General features: G+C 39.1%; 1 protein-coding gene across 1 annotated transcript in view; it reads left to right on the forward strand.

The window, feature by feature from the left end:
- The first annotated feature begins 1,262 nt into the window (after positions 1-1,262).
- Positions 1,263-14,049, forward strand: part of rerg (RAS-like, estrogen-regulated, growth inhibitor) — a 51,688-nt gene continuing 38,901 nt past the window's right edge. Inside the window, exons 1-2 of the mRNA XM_084711436.1 lie at positions 1,263-1,498; positions 13,700-13,858. Of these exons, the coding sequence (XP_084567562.1) occupies positions 13,798-13,858 (61 nt within the window). The 5' untranslated portion in view covers positions 1,263-1,498; positions 13,700-13,797. The remainder of the gene's footprint in view (positions 1,499-13,699; positions 13,859-14,049) is intronic.

Consider the following 14,049-nt stretch of genomic DNA (forward strand, 5'->3'; position numbering starts at 1 on the left):
AAACAAAAAAACATAACAAATGTTGAGCTTTATTGTTTTTGTCATTTGATGTGTGATTTTTGAAGGAGTGAATATGAGAAGTAGAAAAAGTGTTGCCTCTAACCCCCTGCTGAGTCTGGGATTTTGAAATTTATTTTAATTAGGCTTCTTTTTTATTGACAGTATTGAATATCTGTGGTAACAGTAGAATGTTATTTGCACTAACTATGTACCTGACATGTATCTCACATGTTTAGTAGTGGTGCACACTGGAAAACAGCCACTGTTTAATTTAAACCCTGCATCAGCAGTAATGTAATTCATTTCAGGTGTGCTTTAATTTGAGATAAAAGTAGGTTAAGTGTATTATTAGTTAGTGCACATATGTACGTTTGTTTCAAAAGATTACTGGTGTATCTCAATTAATCTGTGACCTATGAAGGAAAATGTAACTGTGACAAATGTCCCCAGTCTCCCCTAATGTTAGAATAATGAATCTTTCTTAGTTAAACTCTCAAGTTTTTGCCTCACTGAATTAAACGGTAATCAAGGAGACAAAGCAGTGTTTGATTAATATAATCTGCTTTACCCTTGGTAATTTAAAATCAGATAATTTTACATCATGTGCAATGGGATGTTTAAATGGATGTATTTCCTCTTTTCAAGTCCAGGGCTTGCATTATCTCTTCCTGCCACTAGAGTCATTACAGATGTTTTTTAAACTTTTAGAACCAAACTGGTAGTTTTACTCTTAGGTGACTCAGATAACATTTGGTCTGTTTGAGTAGGGAATTGTTGCATTTTCCCCCACTGGATTCCCTCCAGAGGCAGAGCACCAGTTATTTTGATGACCTGTCTGTGATTATCTAGAGTGTTTCCAAAAGCCCAAGATGTCCTCAAATGTCTTGTTGTGTCCACAATCTAAATATATTAAGCTCACTATCATAAAGGAGTAAAGAAACTAAAAAATATTCACATTTAAGAAGCTGACTTTTTCCTCTGAAATAAATAACCCAAGCAGATTAATCAATTATCAAAATAGTTAGCAGTTAATTTAATAATGGATTAATAGTCTATTAATTGTTGCAATTGGTGCAGCTATGTCGCTGAATTAAATGGTAATAATGGAGAAAAAATATAGAATTTGCCTTAGCCTAAGTCATTTATTATGAGATCATTCTATAACGTGCAATGTGATATTTAAAAGGGTGGATTTCACCGGAGAGCCGTTATTTCTTCCTGCCACTAGAGGTCGCTGTCCTCCTCAGTGTGGAGATGCAGCGGCATGCATCAGCAGCCCGGTCAGAGGCAGCAGAGTGTCGGGAACTCCAGCAGCTCCGCTCCATATATTTCCTCTGACCACTCCGTTACAGAGATTCATTCATCTCAGTGCTCTGAGAGCTGCTGCTCGGTGCGTCCGGACGGAATCTGTGCATCCATCCACGCGTCTGTCCGTCCAGCTCTGTATACCTCCCCTTCCAACCAGCGGTGCGCTGCGTCCGCATCTGCGCCCGGGAAGGTCAGACACATCATTTTCTATCAGCGAGACTGACAACTTTTTTTTTTATTTATTCCTTTTCTCCCGACCAGCGTTTCATCACCGGGAGGTGATTACTGCATTCAGCCGTCGCTGGTGAGTCTTGCTGCCTGTGTTTTCACGTGAGGTGCGGAGACAGCGCTGCAACACTGAGGTGTGGAGATGATCAAACCTGTGGTCAGCCAGGAGGTTTCATATTTTACTAACAGAATCAAACCTTTAAGGAAGGTCACGAAGGCTGCACAGTGTTTCCTCTGAGATGGAGCTGCCTGTTATGACATAATATTTCTATGATATCTGGGGGACATGGAGGATCTTAAGTGTTTTGGTTTTCATGTGATTTTAAATAGACGTAATCTTGCTTTATGTTCAGTTCTGTTAGGTTCCACAATGTCTCAGTAATCTCTGTTTTCTGTAAAATGAACAGTAGCTTACTGTAATATTTTAAAAGTTGAACAAATGTTTCCAGCCAGTTATTTGGGATTCAAGATAAAGCATGAAGTGTAAAAATAATACAGTCACAAGAAAGTATCAACAGTTCAATCTTCATGAATATGCAGTTTTGTCTTACTTTGCTGCTTCATCTCCCTCCATCCTTCCCTATTGGCTTAGAGGACGTAATTGGCATTCATGAGCAGCTCCCAGTGTTGCATAATAGCTCACATCTCAATGGGATTTAGGGTCAGTCAGCACATCCTACACGGGTGCTTGCCAAGCCAGGGTCCAGGGGACTCCCAAGACGGCTGTGGGTGGGATGCCAGCAAAAATGAAGATGGGTTGGATATTCCTGGTGTATTTTTGACTGAAGGCGAGAAAAGATGACAGAAATGTTACAGTAACGTCCTCTGATACCAACTCACAGTAACCAAGTTCAACACACAGCATAAAGTACATGTGGGTCCCAGTGAAATGCAATGCCAATGACTCACAGTCGTGGAATGTAAGTAAATACATTACCTAAAGTACTGTACTCAAGTACATTTCTGAGGTATTTGGAGGTACTTGTGCTTCCCATATACTATACATAAGTTCCACTTTTACTGGTACTTTGTAGGTTAAGATTTATTTCACATACAAAATACAATGTCACCTTAAAAAACACAATGCAATTTTATGGCTAAACCACTCAAAAGTAAAAGTAGTAGAATTATCTACCACATGATGAAAATGCTCTTGCACTGTAGTGCATATTTAAGAGCAATACAATAATGATATTTCCAATAATATAACGTTCTGGAGGGGCCATTCTGCATAATAAATAGGCCACTTTTGATACTTTAAAGGTGCCCTGTTAAGTTCTGAGGGCCACTACTCATACTGATTTGTTTATATTGCAGTACAGAACACTGAATGTAAATAGAAAGTTTGTTTGTTTACAAGAATTCCACAGGGCACCTTTAACCACATTTTGGTGCAAATACTTCTGTTCTTAACCTCAAAGGTCCAGTGTGTAAGATTAGGAAGGATCTAGTGGCAGAATATGGCAGAAATGGAGTATAATATTCAAAAACAAGTATGTTTTCAGTAACTGAAAATACTTGAATTTTGATGCGGTGCTTTCAAGGTTTGAAAAGTGCTTGAAACTGCTCGAAACTGTAATAGCATTTCTTTCATAATTTGCTGTCTGACTGAATAGTTTGCTTTTTAGAGAAAGAAATACTTTAAACTGGAAAGAGCATGATGCATTTTGAAACATGAAACTTTGTTGTGCTTTCCATTAATTTGTCATCTTTCTGCAGAATGTCACAAAACAAAATTTTGGTTGTTTATAGCACAATAACAGGAGATTTGATATGATTAAGAAGTGACAAAATCCTTTTGAGTATACAGTATGTAAAGCATGTAGACAAATATGTAATTTATCAAAACTGTAAGGTGCTGGAAAAGCTTGAAAATTCTCCTTGAAAAGTGCTTGAATTCGACTCAGGAAAAGGTGTAAGAACCCTGGCTGTGTTTTCGTTACCTTAGAATAAAATAAGCCCTTTAATCTACAGTGGGTTCCATGTTACAGTAGTCTAGAAAGGACAAGGCAAACACTGGCTCTGAAGACTACTTTTCGCGCTTTTGGTACATTTCCCAACTACCATAAGTTCTCCCACACACTTGGAAGGGGAGGGTGAGGCAAGTGGTACTCGGTTGCAATATCCAATCTCGCTGCTAGATTACAGTAAAGCCAGTATTTCTGCATCCAGGTGAGGATGTGCATGACATGAATGTTGTCATTACAGGGTGTACATGTGGGCTCTGTGCTGTAAATGCTGATCTACTGCCATGTGTGAAGCATGGCCTTCAAGTGGATGCCAGGAAGCAGGAAAGTTGTATAAGGCAGAACTGGTAAAAGGTCTGTCTGTTTGGGATTGTAATCCAAGTTTCATTTCTTAGCGGACTTTTACCTGAAACAAAGTGCAGTATATTTTACATTGTGGTGTTTCTACTGTTACTTAGAGAACTTGAATGTTTCTTCTACCTTGGATGACTCATGGATTAGCTTGTTTACTTCCCTCTGACAGTAGGGACAGACAAAATCTCGTCAGATAGGAGTGCTTGTGATGAAAGGCAGATCAAACAGGGCCAAACTGGTCCAAAGTCTATCAGTATGAGGGCTGTCTGACAGAAACATGTGACCTAAACATCAGCAGCTAAAGAGAAAAGGAAAGTATCTTTTTCAACAGTAAAAGCATGAGATTTGATTCGTAATTTTACAGATATATTTTTTAAAGCTTTTAGTAGATTTGTTAGACTAGTTACTTTTAGTTGAGCCAAATATCATTTGTTCTATTTGAGCCGGATATTTTAGTGTTCTTTTCCCCACTGGTTTCACTGGTTTCCCTCCAGAGGCAGTGCACCAGTTCACTGTATGTATTTTGATGACAGGCCTGTGGTTTGCAGTCTTTCTATAGCCTGTGGTGCAGCGGGCCTCCTCCCATGGTTTGGAGCTCAGAGGTCTGTAATCTCCCCGAACCACAGCACCACCACCCAGATTCATTTCTCAGGGTAAAAATGACACAAAAGCCAGCTGGGCACACAGCGGAAAAAAAATATACACGTGCCCGGTTTGACAGTTTGGATGGGGTCCCTGCAGAGCAGAGGTCCATGGGTAAGAGAAAGCTACATTGTGGATACTAGACAGAGAGCATCAGGTTCATTATTGGTCCATATGGAAATGAAAACATTAATGTTCTGTATTTCAAGGCAAAAGGATTTTTTGTCCCCAGCACTAACAGAACAGTTTTAATCAAGGAGACACTTCAGCTAAGTAGACATTAAATTAGTTCCACACGATCTAAAGATACAGTATAGAATGTGCATCACATTCATTTCATTAAAGCACAGAGGCAGACTGAATCCTTTCTGTTTCACGTTACCTTGGTATGTTTTGGCCTCTGTCTGAAAAGCAGCATCAGAACTTTTACTTTGCTTGTCATTTAGCAGGTTAACTATTATTTGGCATAGCCAAATGTTGTTTTGAATGCGTCATTGTTATTATGAGTAGGTGTACTTGTACTTCCAAATTTTACTTGTGGATCAGACTGGTTGTTCTGATTTTTAAGCAATAGTCTGACTCATTTTAATCTGTGGAGGAAAATAGGAAATAGTATGGAATAATGATGTGTCACACGTCGGATTACTCTTTTATTGGAGACCGCATTGAAGGCCCGCTTTGAGCTCCTATAATCAATATTTTGATATTAACAATGGATCAAATGATTGTGCCTATGTGAAAGTGGTTACTGTAGTGATGAACTCAGAGAATTATCATTTAACTCTTCTCAGCTCTACAGAACAGTTTAGCATCTTTTAGCTCATTGTTAAATTTAGCAACACAGTCTCATGTGATGGTGTATAAATAGCCACTTTTAAGAACATTTTGCGTGTCATATCTACGTCATTGTGGTTAAGGTTTTGAAACAGTCCTTTGGGCCGTAGATTCTATGGTATGAGTACCACCAGTGGTACTCAAGCTCCCTCTACTGGTACACTGAGGAAAATGAAATAAATTGGTTTATAAACATCTAATCAAAATACTACAAATTTCAAATGATCCTAGATCTGTCTATCTATCTTAGTTGTAAGTTAAGTGATGTAGCCTACATAAACGTAACCTCATCCCATCCATTCATCCCAATCTCCTCCTTTTGTGGACTTTGTCTCTCTTTATACTATGTCACCTGATGTGTTTTTATCTCTGACATTTGCTCATAAAATGACATGCTGTCTCTGCAAAAGTCAGTACAGACTACATGTTGTGAAATGATGCGAACAAAGAAAACAAAGAAGGCAACTCACAATGATTTGAGTGATTCTAGAGCATGATTAGTAATCTAGTCAATTAAACGTCACCACTCTCACTAGTTGGCACCAGAAATACTAGTCAGTTAAAGTGTTTATTTGTAGTTTATTAAAGTACAACTCCATTTAACTGTTGCATCTAAGATGGTATGGAAACGCCCACTACTAGCTACTGCCCGTATTGACAGATGTTGTTATGAGCAAAGTGGGACAGATGACAGCTAGTAAACAATGTGCTTTGGCATTTTTTTGATATATGAAATGAAAATAAGGTTAAATGTAGGCTGTGTCAGAATAAACTGACATGAGCACTTGACTGGAGCAATGTGTTGTTTTTTTCACAATAATGAAACACTGCAAACATGTTTTCTCAAGTACAAGTGAACTTATATCAAGTTTATTTGTCTAGAAAAGTTTATTTGTTTTGAATCATTACAAAATTACCTGAATATGTATTTTCAAATTCAGTCAACATAAAATTTTAAGACAACATGGACAATAACTTTTGTAGGTTAAAACAAATAGTTAATTTTTACAGCATAGTAGAGCTCTGTCTGTCCTCAAGTAGGAAGTTCCAGATGTGTTGAGTTTAGCGTCTGCTTGAGCCTCACTGAAGCTTTTATCCTGTGATTTCATTACATGACTGAGGTGTGTGCATCAGACAGAGAGAGAGAGAGAGACAGGATGGAGGGTGGAGTGGGCGGAGGCCATAAATGGCAAAATGTGAAGAAGAATGACCGTGTCGGCAGGGAGACACTCCTCTTCCTCTTTAACTGGTGTTTCCCTGCTGCTGCTGCGTGGGAGAGCGAGGGAACACTGCAGTGGTGTGTGTCTGCTTACAGTAATATGTGTGTGACATAAAGCAGATAGAAAGCAAGGACATAAAACAAATTGACAATTGAACAAAGTCAGTTTTAATAGAGGAGACCTGTGCAAGCTGTTCATGTGGGTTTCTACTATTCCATTCATATGCTGTTCGCCTACAATGTTTCCGAAACCTGACTGAATACATTCCCTCGACACTTCTTTTTGTCTTTCTATAGGATGACTCAGCCTCAAACCCCATCTTTCTCTTATAGTGCTATTGTGGTTTACCCTTGTGGCTACAAATGTTGCAAAAACACACTGCATGGACCTCCCGTTTTAAAGCTAGGCATGAAAATAGATTCAGGGATATGCTGCTATTCTGTCTTCTGCAAACAGGTTTTCAAGAGAGGGCAACAGAACATGCAAGCAGGGTTGACGTGCAACTCATAGTTTCATTTGACATGTCTTGGCAGTTTGCAGAATGGTCTGGTTCATTTCTAATCAAGATGCAGCAGGCATTGGTTAATACTTTACTTTAAGACTTTATAGGCTCCATCTGCCCAGCAGGACATTGGCAAAACCTTTTCCAGAAAGAAGATGTGGGTGTGATTTGGCCACCCATCACTATATGTTCTGGACCTGTCTGCAGCTAGAGGATTATATGATGTGGTATTTAAAAGAACGGTTCAACCTTCAGGGAAATAAGCTCAATCGCTGTCTTGCACTCTAAAACCAATACACTAACTCAACTTTTAAAAATTATAGTCAAAATTTGCAAAATTTGCAATCCCAACTCTGCAGTAAATCTCATAAGACTTTTTTTTTTTTATATATATATATATATCAATTTACTAACTTAATTAGTTTAGTATAACCAACATGATTTTCTTTGTTCTCTACAAGCTCAATTAAGTTGAACAAACTTAATTTTGGTTTAAAAGTTTTTATGTATGAGTTAGATAATAAGACGCTAAATAAGATGCTACAACCAGCAGCTGGTTAGCTTAGCTCAGCAGGCTGGAAACAGGGTGAACCAGCTAGCTTGGCTCTGTTTGCACGTAACAAAATCAGCCAGCACCTGATGAACACGCTTGTATGATCCGTACAAACAAGGGGTAAAAACAACCTTGTATGTTGTTATGTGCTGGACAGTGTCGGGGCACACATACACTTCAGGTTTTGTATGAATTTAACAAACCAGACACAAAAGTTGATTAGTAAGCTTTATAGGTGCTAGTAAGAAGACTTTGTGAACTTTGGGCAGATCCAGACTAATTGTTTCCAGTCTTTATGCTAAGCTAAGCTATCTGTTGGCTTACTGTAGCTTCAAATTTAGCATACAGAGGTATGGATTTTCTTGTGACACTGTATGAAACAGAAAAAGTGTATTTCTGCAAATTATTAACTACTCCTGTAATCTCAAATGTTAACAAGTCCTCGAAAATATGTTGTTTGTAACTGCTCTCTAGAATTGGGACTTCATAAAAACTTGGTGTCTCACCCAGGGGCGGTGCCTTATGTCCTGCATCAAATGTCTGTTCTCATTGGCTCAGATTGGGTCATCTAGTCACTTTTTGGATAAGCTAGCAAAACCATAACCAAAAAAGTTGTTTATTTGGCTTGTTAGTATTTGCCTTAACCCCAAGATTAAACAGAAAAGAGACCTCACACTGAGTTGTAACTTCAAACAAATTTTACATAGATACACTTAAATTTTTACTCCTTATACTGGTGGCATAGCTGCAAGAAAGAACCAGAAATCCTGCTGTCTTTTACAGCTGTGAGAGGACTTTGTCTCGAGTGTCAACGTGTTGTTTTGGGGCACTTGCTGAATGAGTCTGCCATTTTTCTTGGGAGAATGGTCTCCAAATATAGAAGGCAAACAGCCATAATCAAGGTGATGGAGAATAATAAGATTACAGCTAACCAAGCTGTTGTTGTGGCCGACACTGCATGGTCGATAATTTATTAACCTTAAGTGCTAAATCACTATATCACTATATCACTAGCTCATAAATGTGCAAAACACCTCAACCTAAACTGGAAAGACAGAACAAAATGTTACTGTTATAACCATTACATCATTACTGCAATATCACACACTGTTTTGACTTTGCTGTCTGGCTGGTGGAGTTGTGGAGTCCTCGTTAATAATGATAAAAAAGAAAATATTTAAAGATGCTGACGGCTGCCATGATGACCCTCGCGGAGAGGGAGACAGAGATATATGATCGACCTCCACTTGAGCCACACCAAGCGGCACACAGCCACACCATATTTGGGCATGTGTGTGTTGGTATAAAAGGGAAAAGGTTAGCTTAAACTGTGAGTGTGTGCGCTGCAGTGGAGAAGGAAAGAAAGCCCTGGAAGTTTGCCACTTCATAACTTCAACCAGTGTGAAGCTGGCGAACATGTTTCTGGCACTGACACACACACAAACACATTTTTCAGCTTTTATTTATCCAGACAGGGTGTACCGAACGTCTGTTTTCAGTTTTCTCCCATTTTTCTTGCTATATCTCATTTCAGCCATCAACAGAGGGACAAGTGAAGACATTTTCTTGCTTGGTTAAATTTACATAAGAGCCACCGATGATAGATTATCTCACAAACATGGATGACATACTTCAGCAGGCTATATGTTGGTTCTCATGGCAGGAATGTTTAGGAGCCAGTTTTCTGTCACTCTTGAGCACTTATTGAGTGATTCATTATTGTGTGTAATACAATACAATGAACAATTTTGGAATTACTGTTAGTTTTGGAAAGCCTGATACAGTTTTGTGCCCCTTGATCACATCAGTTTTTTTTTTTTTTGTTGTCGTTTGACAAGATAAATGATAGAAAACAATTAAAAGACAACTGTGTAGGAATTAAAAAGGCCATAACTAGAGCCAGTGTTTGGTTCGTCTGTTCTGGGCTACTGTAGAAACACTGCAGGGCAACATGGTAGCCTCCATGGAAGTGGACCCGTGCCTTTCAGAGCAACGGATCTTTGTTTTCAGGAGTGCGTTTGGAATAATGATGCCATAGCACCATTAAATTTGCGTGCTATCTTTGACACTGGAGGAGACCATAACATGCTAATTGACAGACTGGCAGTGACAAACTAACATGAAGGTTTCTGTCATAATTGGCAACTATTCCTCTTTTCTACAGCTAGTGTCTTATGGCCTTTCAAAGTTGACCTTCTGATCTAGTCACAGCAGGGAGTAGCGCAGTGAAATCTATCGATTGTAAACTAGAGGTTTGGTGATGTACGCGGTGCTTGCAGGGCTAGTTGGCGGCTGCCGATCATACTGTTAACAAGCTAGTCAGCACATAACTACTTGTAAACCATGCTATGTCGTTTTTATACTTCTGTTATTGATTAAACAGATTAAACAACCAAAGTCATAACCCTATTTGAAGAGACTATTTGTAGAGACACAGCAGAACTGAAGAAAGGGGGAAAAAAAATCTCTGACCAATCACATTCATCAGTGCAAAACGGGAGCTGTGGTACTAAAATGCCTAAATCCCTGCAAAAGGAAACGTGTCAGTGGCTAGCTGTATTTCGTTCGTACGGTTAGCGACCCTGTTAGGGTTAGTGTAACTTAACATTTTTGGGGCATAGTTTCCTAGCTTGGAGGTTGCTGTTGTTTACCATAGCATGGATTGCAGAACAGTGACAGAGTGCCACCTGAAATAGGTTTACACCCACAGTCAACATCCAGTGTCTGACTCTCTCTAAGAAAGCGAATAAGTGTATTTCACAAAATGTCCAACTATTCCATTGAATCAAGAACACAGCATGCCATTTTGTTCCAGTACAGACTGTGATTGGCTAGCCACAACTCTGCAATGCAACACACAGAAAAAGACATGACAGGGTTGTATTTTCCAGTCACAAGCAGGAACACATGGCAACAAAAGACAGCCAAGTGTGTTTTTGTTGAATTTTAAGTAACAGTCAGTGTTGATGCTTTGACTTGTGTTAGAGTTGCATTATAGGTCAGATCATCAGGGGGGATGACGTGTGTCTCTACTGTTGTATTCTAGTCAGGATTTTCTGTTGAGACTGCAGCACAGTACAGCTCCTGAGGAAAATATGAGTTTTCTTCTGCAGTTTCACAGCTGCAGCAGTGGTTCAAATCCATGACCCTCCAGTTACAAACACACTTATTTCAGGCTGCCGCCACCAACTCAAAGGAAACACGAGGCTCAGCCCTGTGTTTGTTGCTGTATTATCTCAGCCACTATTGCTGCTAATTGGACATGCACCATCCTTGAGCCAGCCAGTGTGTCCCAGGATTCATCTGGAATCATTAAGCTGTAGATTTCAATTAGTTTCGAGCTGTTGTCTATTTGCTTTTGGTTAAAAGTTGGAAGACCAGCCAGGAGAAAAACAGAGTGTGTTTGGGGCACAAGTTGAGAATCAATTACCTGGTGAGATAACCTCACCGTGGGCTGTTTTCTCATCAAACAGACCTGTGCTCGGTTGTTTTAACGGGCTGCAGTTATGTTTTCCTTCTGAATAGATGACTTCAACTCTGTGTGAGCTTTATTTTATGCTTCTCCACTGTCTGTCATCTACTCTCTCTTTCTTTCGCACACCTGCTTAAAAAATCCCACTTGGGAGGTCAACAACTGCCCAAAACGGACTGATACTGCTGTCTCTGTGCTACATACCGCTCACTTTACTGTTTAAAACTGATGATCTTTGTGATCTTAACTTGGTAGGCAACCGACGAGAGCAGCAACATCATCATGTGTTTTATCAGCACTGTTTCATATGATGGATATGTTTTTTCAATGTGCTGCAAAATTGCTTGTGACTCACAAAGTGTGCGCCTTTATTAGAGTAAAATAACACTTTTTCATTTCTGATACTGATAACACAACCTGGAGTATCTGCCAGAATTCATACTGATCTGATACATTCTCTTTCCCTCTCTTACATTTTTACTGATGTACTTAACTTAACCCAGCCATCTAAAAAGCATCATACTAACTGTGAAACAAATATTCTGCTCCCATGAAAGAAGAAATACACAGCCCACAACATGACTCACTTATGCAAAACTGCTGCTTCTTTTAATTCATTTTTTTTCCCACAGACAAAACTTTTACACAGAATTTCTGACTGGTCAGCACTAGGGCTGTTCCCAAAAGTGGTAACGATTCTGAATGTGTTGGAACATCCAGCAAGGAGACTGAACATTTTGTTAATTTCACAAGTATAACCTTATTCTTCAGAACAGGAATAAATAACTACCAGCTTCATAAAAACAAATCCTTGCTGACTCATCATCACTTTAAGTCATTCTTGAAACCTTTTAATGCCTCCTGTCTCCACCTAACCCCACTGTGTCTTTATTGTCCCCAGAGTCAGAGTCCTGGGACCTCATTCATAAAACTGTTTTTAGATTTGTACTTGAACTTAGTGTTAAGATAATTTCCAACAATCACTTAAGTTTGATTCATAAAAGATACTGAGCAAAAAAAGCTTGCTTAAGCAAGTTCTGAGAAGGATATTTGTGACAGACACCTGTGATCTATAAATCTCAAATTCACTTAAAATTGACAACACCTGTTTTTTAATCAGTGATTTTGCTTTATAGAATGAAAAAAGGTTTTAGTCAGGAACAGCCATAGACCAAAAGAGAAAAGTGAACTTTTTGGAATACAAGATGACGTTGATGGTAGAGGAGATTGAAGCCAGGTTACACATATTATTCACTGCACTAAACTGTAGGTTGACAAACTACAGTGTTGCTATAAATTGCTCAAACCTTTAATTGATAAATACTATCACACTGTTCATAAAATTTCTATATGATGCAAAGGTCACCACAGGCTCTTATTCCAATTTATAACCAGCAGGAAAGTCAAGTCTAGACTTTGCACAGAAATAATTTCCACATCAGAGTAAGGTTTTATAAAAATCTACTTATATTTGGTTTTCTGCTCAAGTCAAACTTATGATCAAAATTGATCCTAAGTCCATTTTATAAAAGAGGGCCCTGGTTGGAGCTGCTGTAAATCACCTCCGTAACATTATTGCTTTCCATGTCTTTAAGCTGGCCTCTGATGGCTGTTTCAGTCTAACAGGACCGCTAACTGAGCTAACTCATCAATGGCAATTACAGCACAGTTAGCAGCGCTGCATCAGTGACTTAAGTGTTACAAGAGAAAACGTCCATGTAGCAACAATCCACTGATCCCCTTACAGTTTAATGGACTATTCAAATACTAAGAATGAAATTTTAAAAAACTGCACTCAGCTGTTCTCCATTTTTCCTCCTTGAACTTCAAAATAACTCCACACAGCTGACATGATGACAGCGCTGCTGACAGGTCTCACTCATGTTCCAGCTACTGTTCACATGACATGCTTCTCATCTGTTTTACTCGTGACAAATCTCTCTTTAGAGCAGCTCTCTGAATTAAGTTTCAAGCATACATTATTTCTTGATGCCAGGGTTGCTCTGTCCTCATACACACCTGACTAGGAGCCTTTTTTAGTTCATTCATTCACCGCACACTTGCTAACGTACAGTAAGTCTTGCAGCTCACTGAGGAATCACTGTATGACTCACAATCAGTGGAAGATATCAGCAAAAATGAAATTACGAAATTACAGTATATGCAAGTAAAACAATCAAGTTGAAAAGCACTGAAAAGCACTTTATCATTAGAACGGTGTATTGTATGATATAAACTTGTTGTACATGTTTCCTTGCACGTGATTTTTTTCTGTTTTCTTTAGTCCTTCATGACAGTGAACTGGATATCTTTGGTTTTGTGGGCTGAACAACTAATCAATTGAGAGAACAATCAACAGATTAATTGAGAATAAAAATAATCACTAGTTGCAGTCCCAGTATAATGAAAGACCAAGTCCACATCAGGAGCAGGCTGTGGTGGATGAATGGGGTTAAGCATAAGACTTCCACTTGGGAGATTTGGGTTCCTTCCTTGTGAAGCTTATTATTTTTAGACTTAGTTGACTAATTATCTTTACTTCCATTATACATGTGTTAGAAAGCCATGTCTGGCAGAAAGATTTGAAGGCTAACTTTTCCCATGTGCTGCTTTTCTCAGGTGCTGCTTCCTCCTGTGTGGACGAGAGGATGGACGGCTGACCTCGGAGCTCACTGATTGGTTGGATTTGCTAATCTTCTCTGGCCACAGCTGTTGTCATGGCCAAAAGCCCGGAGGTGAAGCTGGCCGTGTTCGGAAGAGCGGGGGTGGGCAAGTCAGGTAAACTGCTGTGTGTGTGTGTGTGTGTTTGTATTTATCACAAGCAGTTTCTTACTTCTCTCAGTCTGATGCTTGATAAAGTATGCAAATATTTTAAGTATTTAAGTAGGTTTTCTTTGACTGGAGGTGGGCTGATTTGATAGCTCTGTACTCTTTAAATCCATTTTCAGGCCACATTTTAAAAGGCTGCT

This window comes from Lutjanus erythropterus, chromosome 22, assembly GCF_056507025.1.
Source record: "Lutjanus erythropterus isolate fLutEry1 chromosome 22, fLutEry1.hap2, whole genome shotgun sequence".
NCBI lineage: Eukaryota > Metazoa > Chordata > Actinopteri > Lutjaniformes > Lutjanidae > Lutjanus > Lutjanus erythropterus.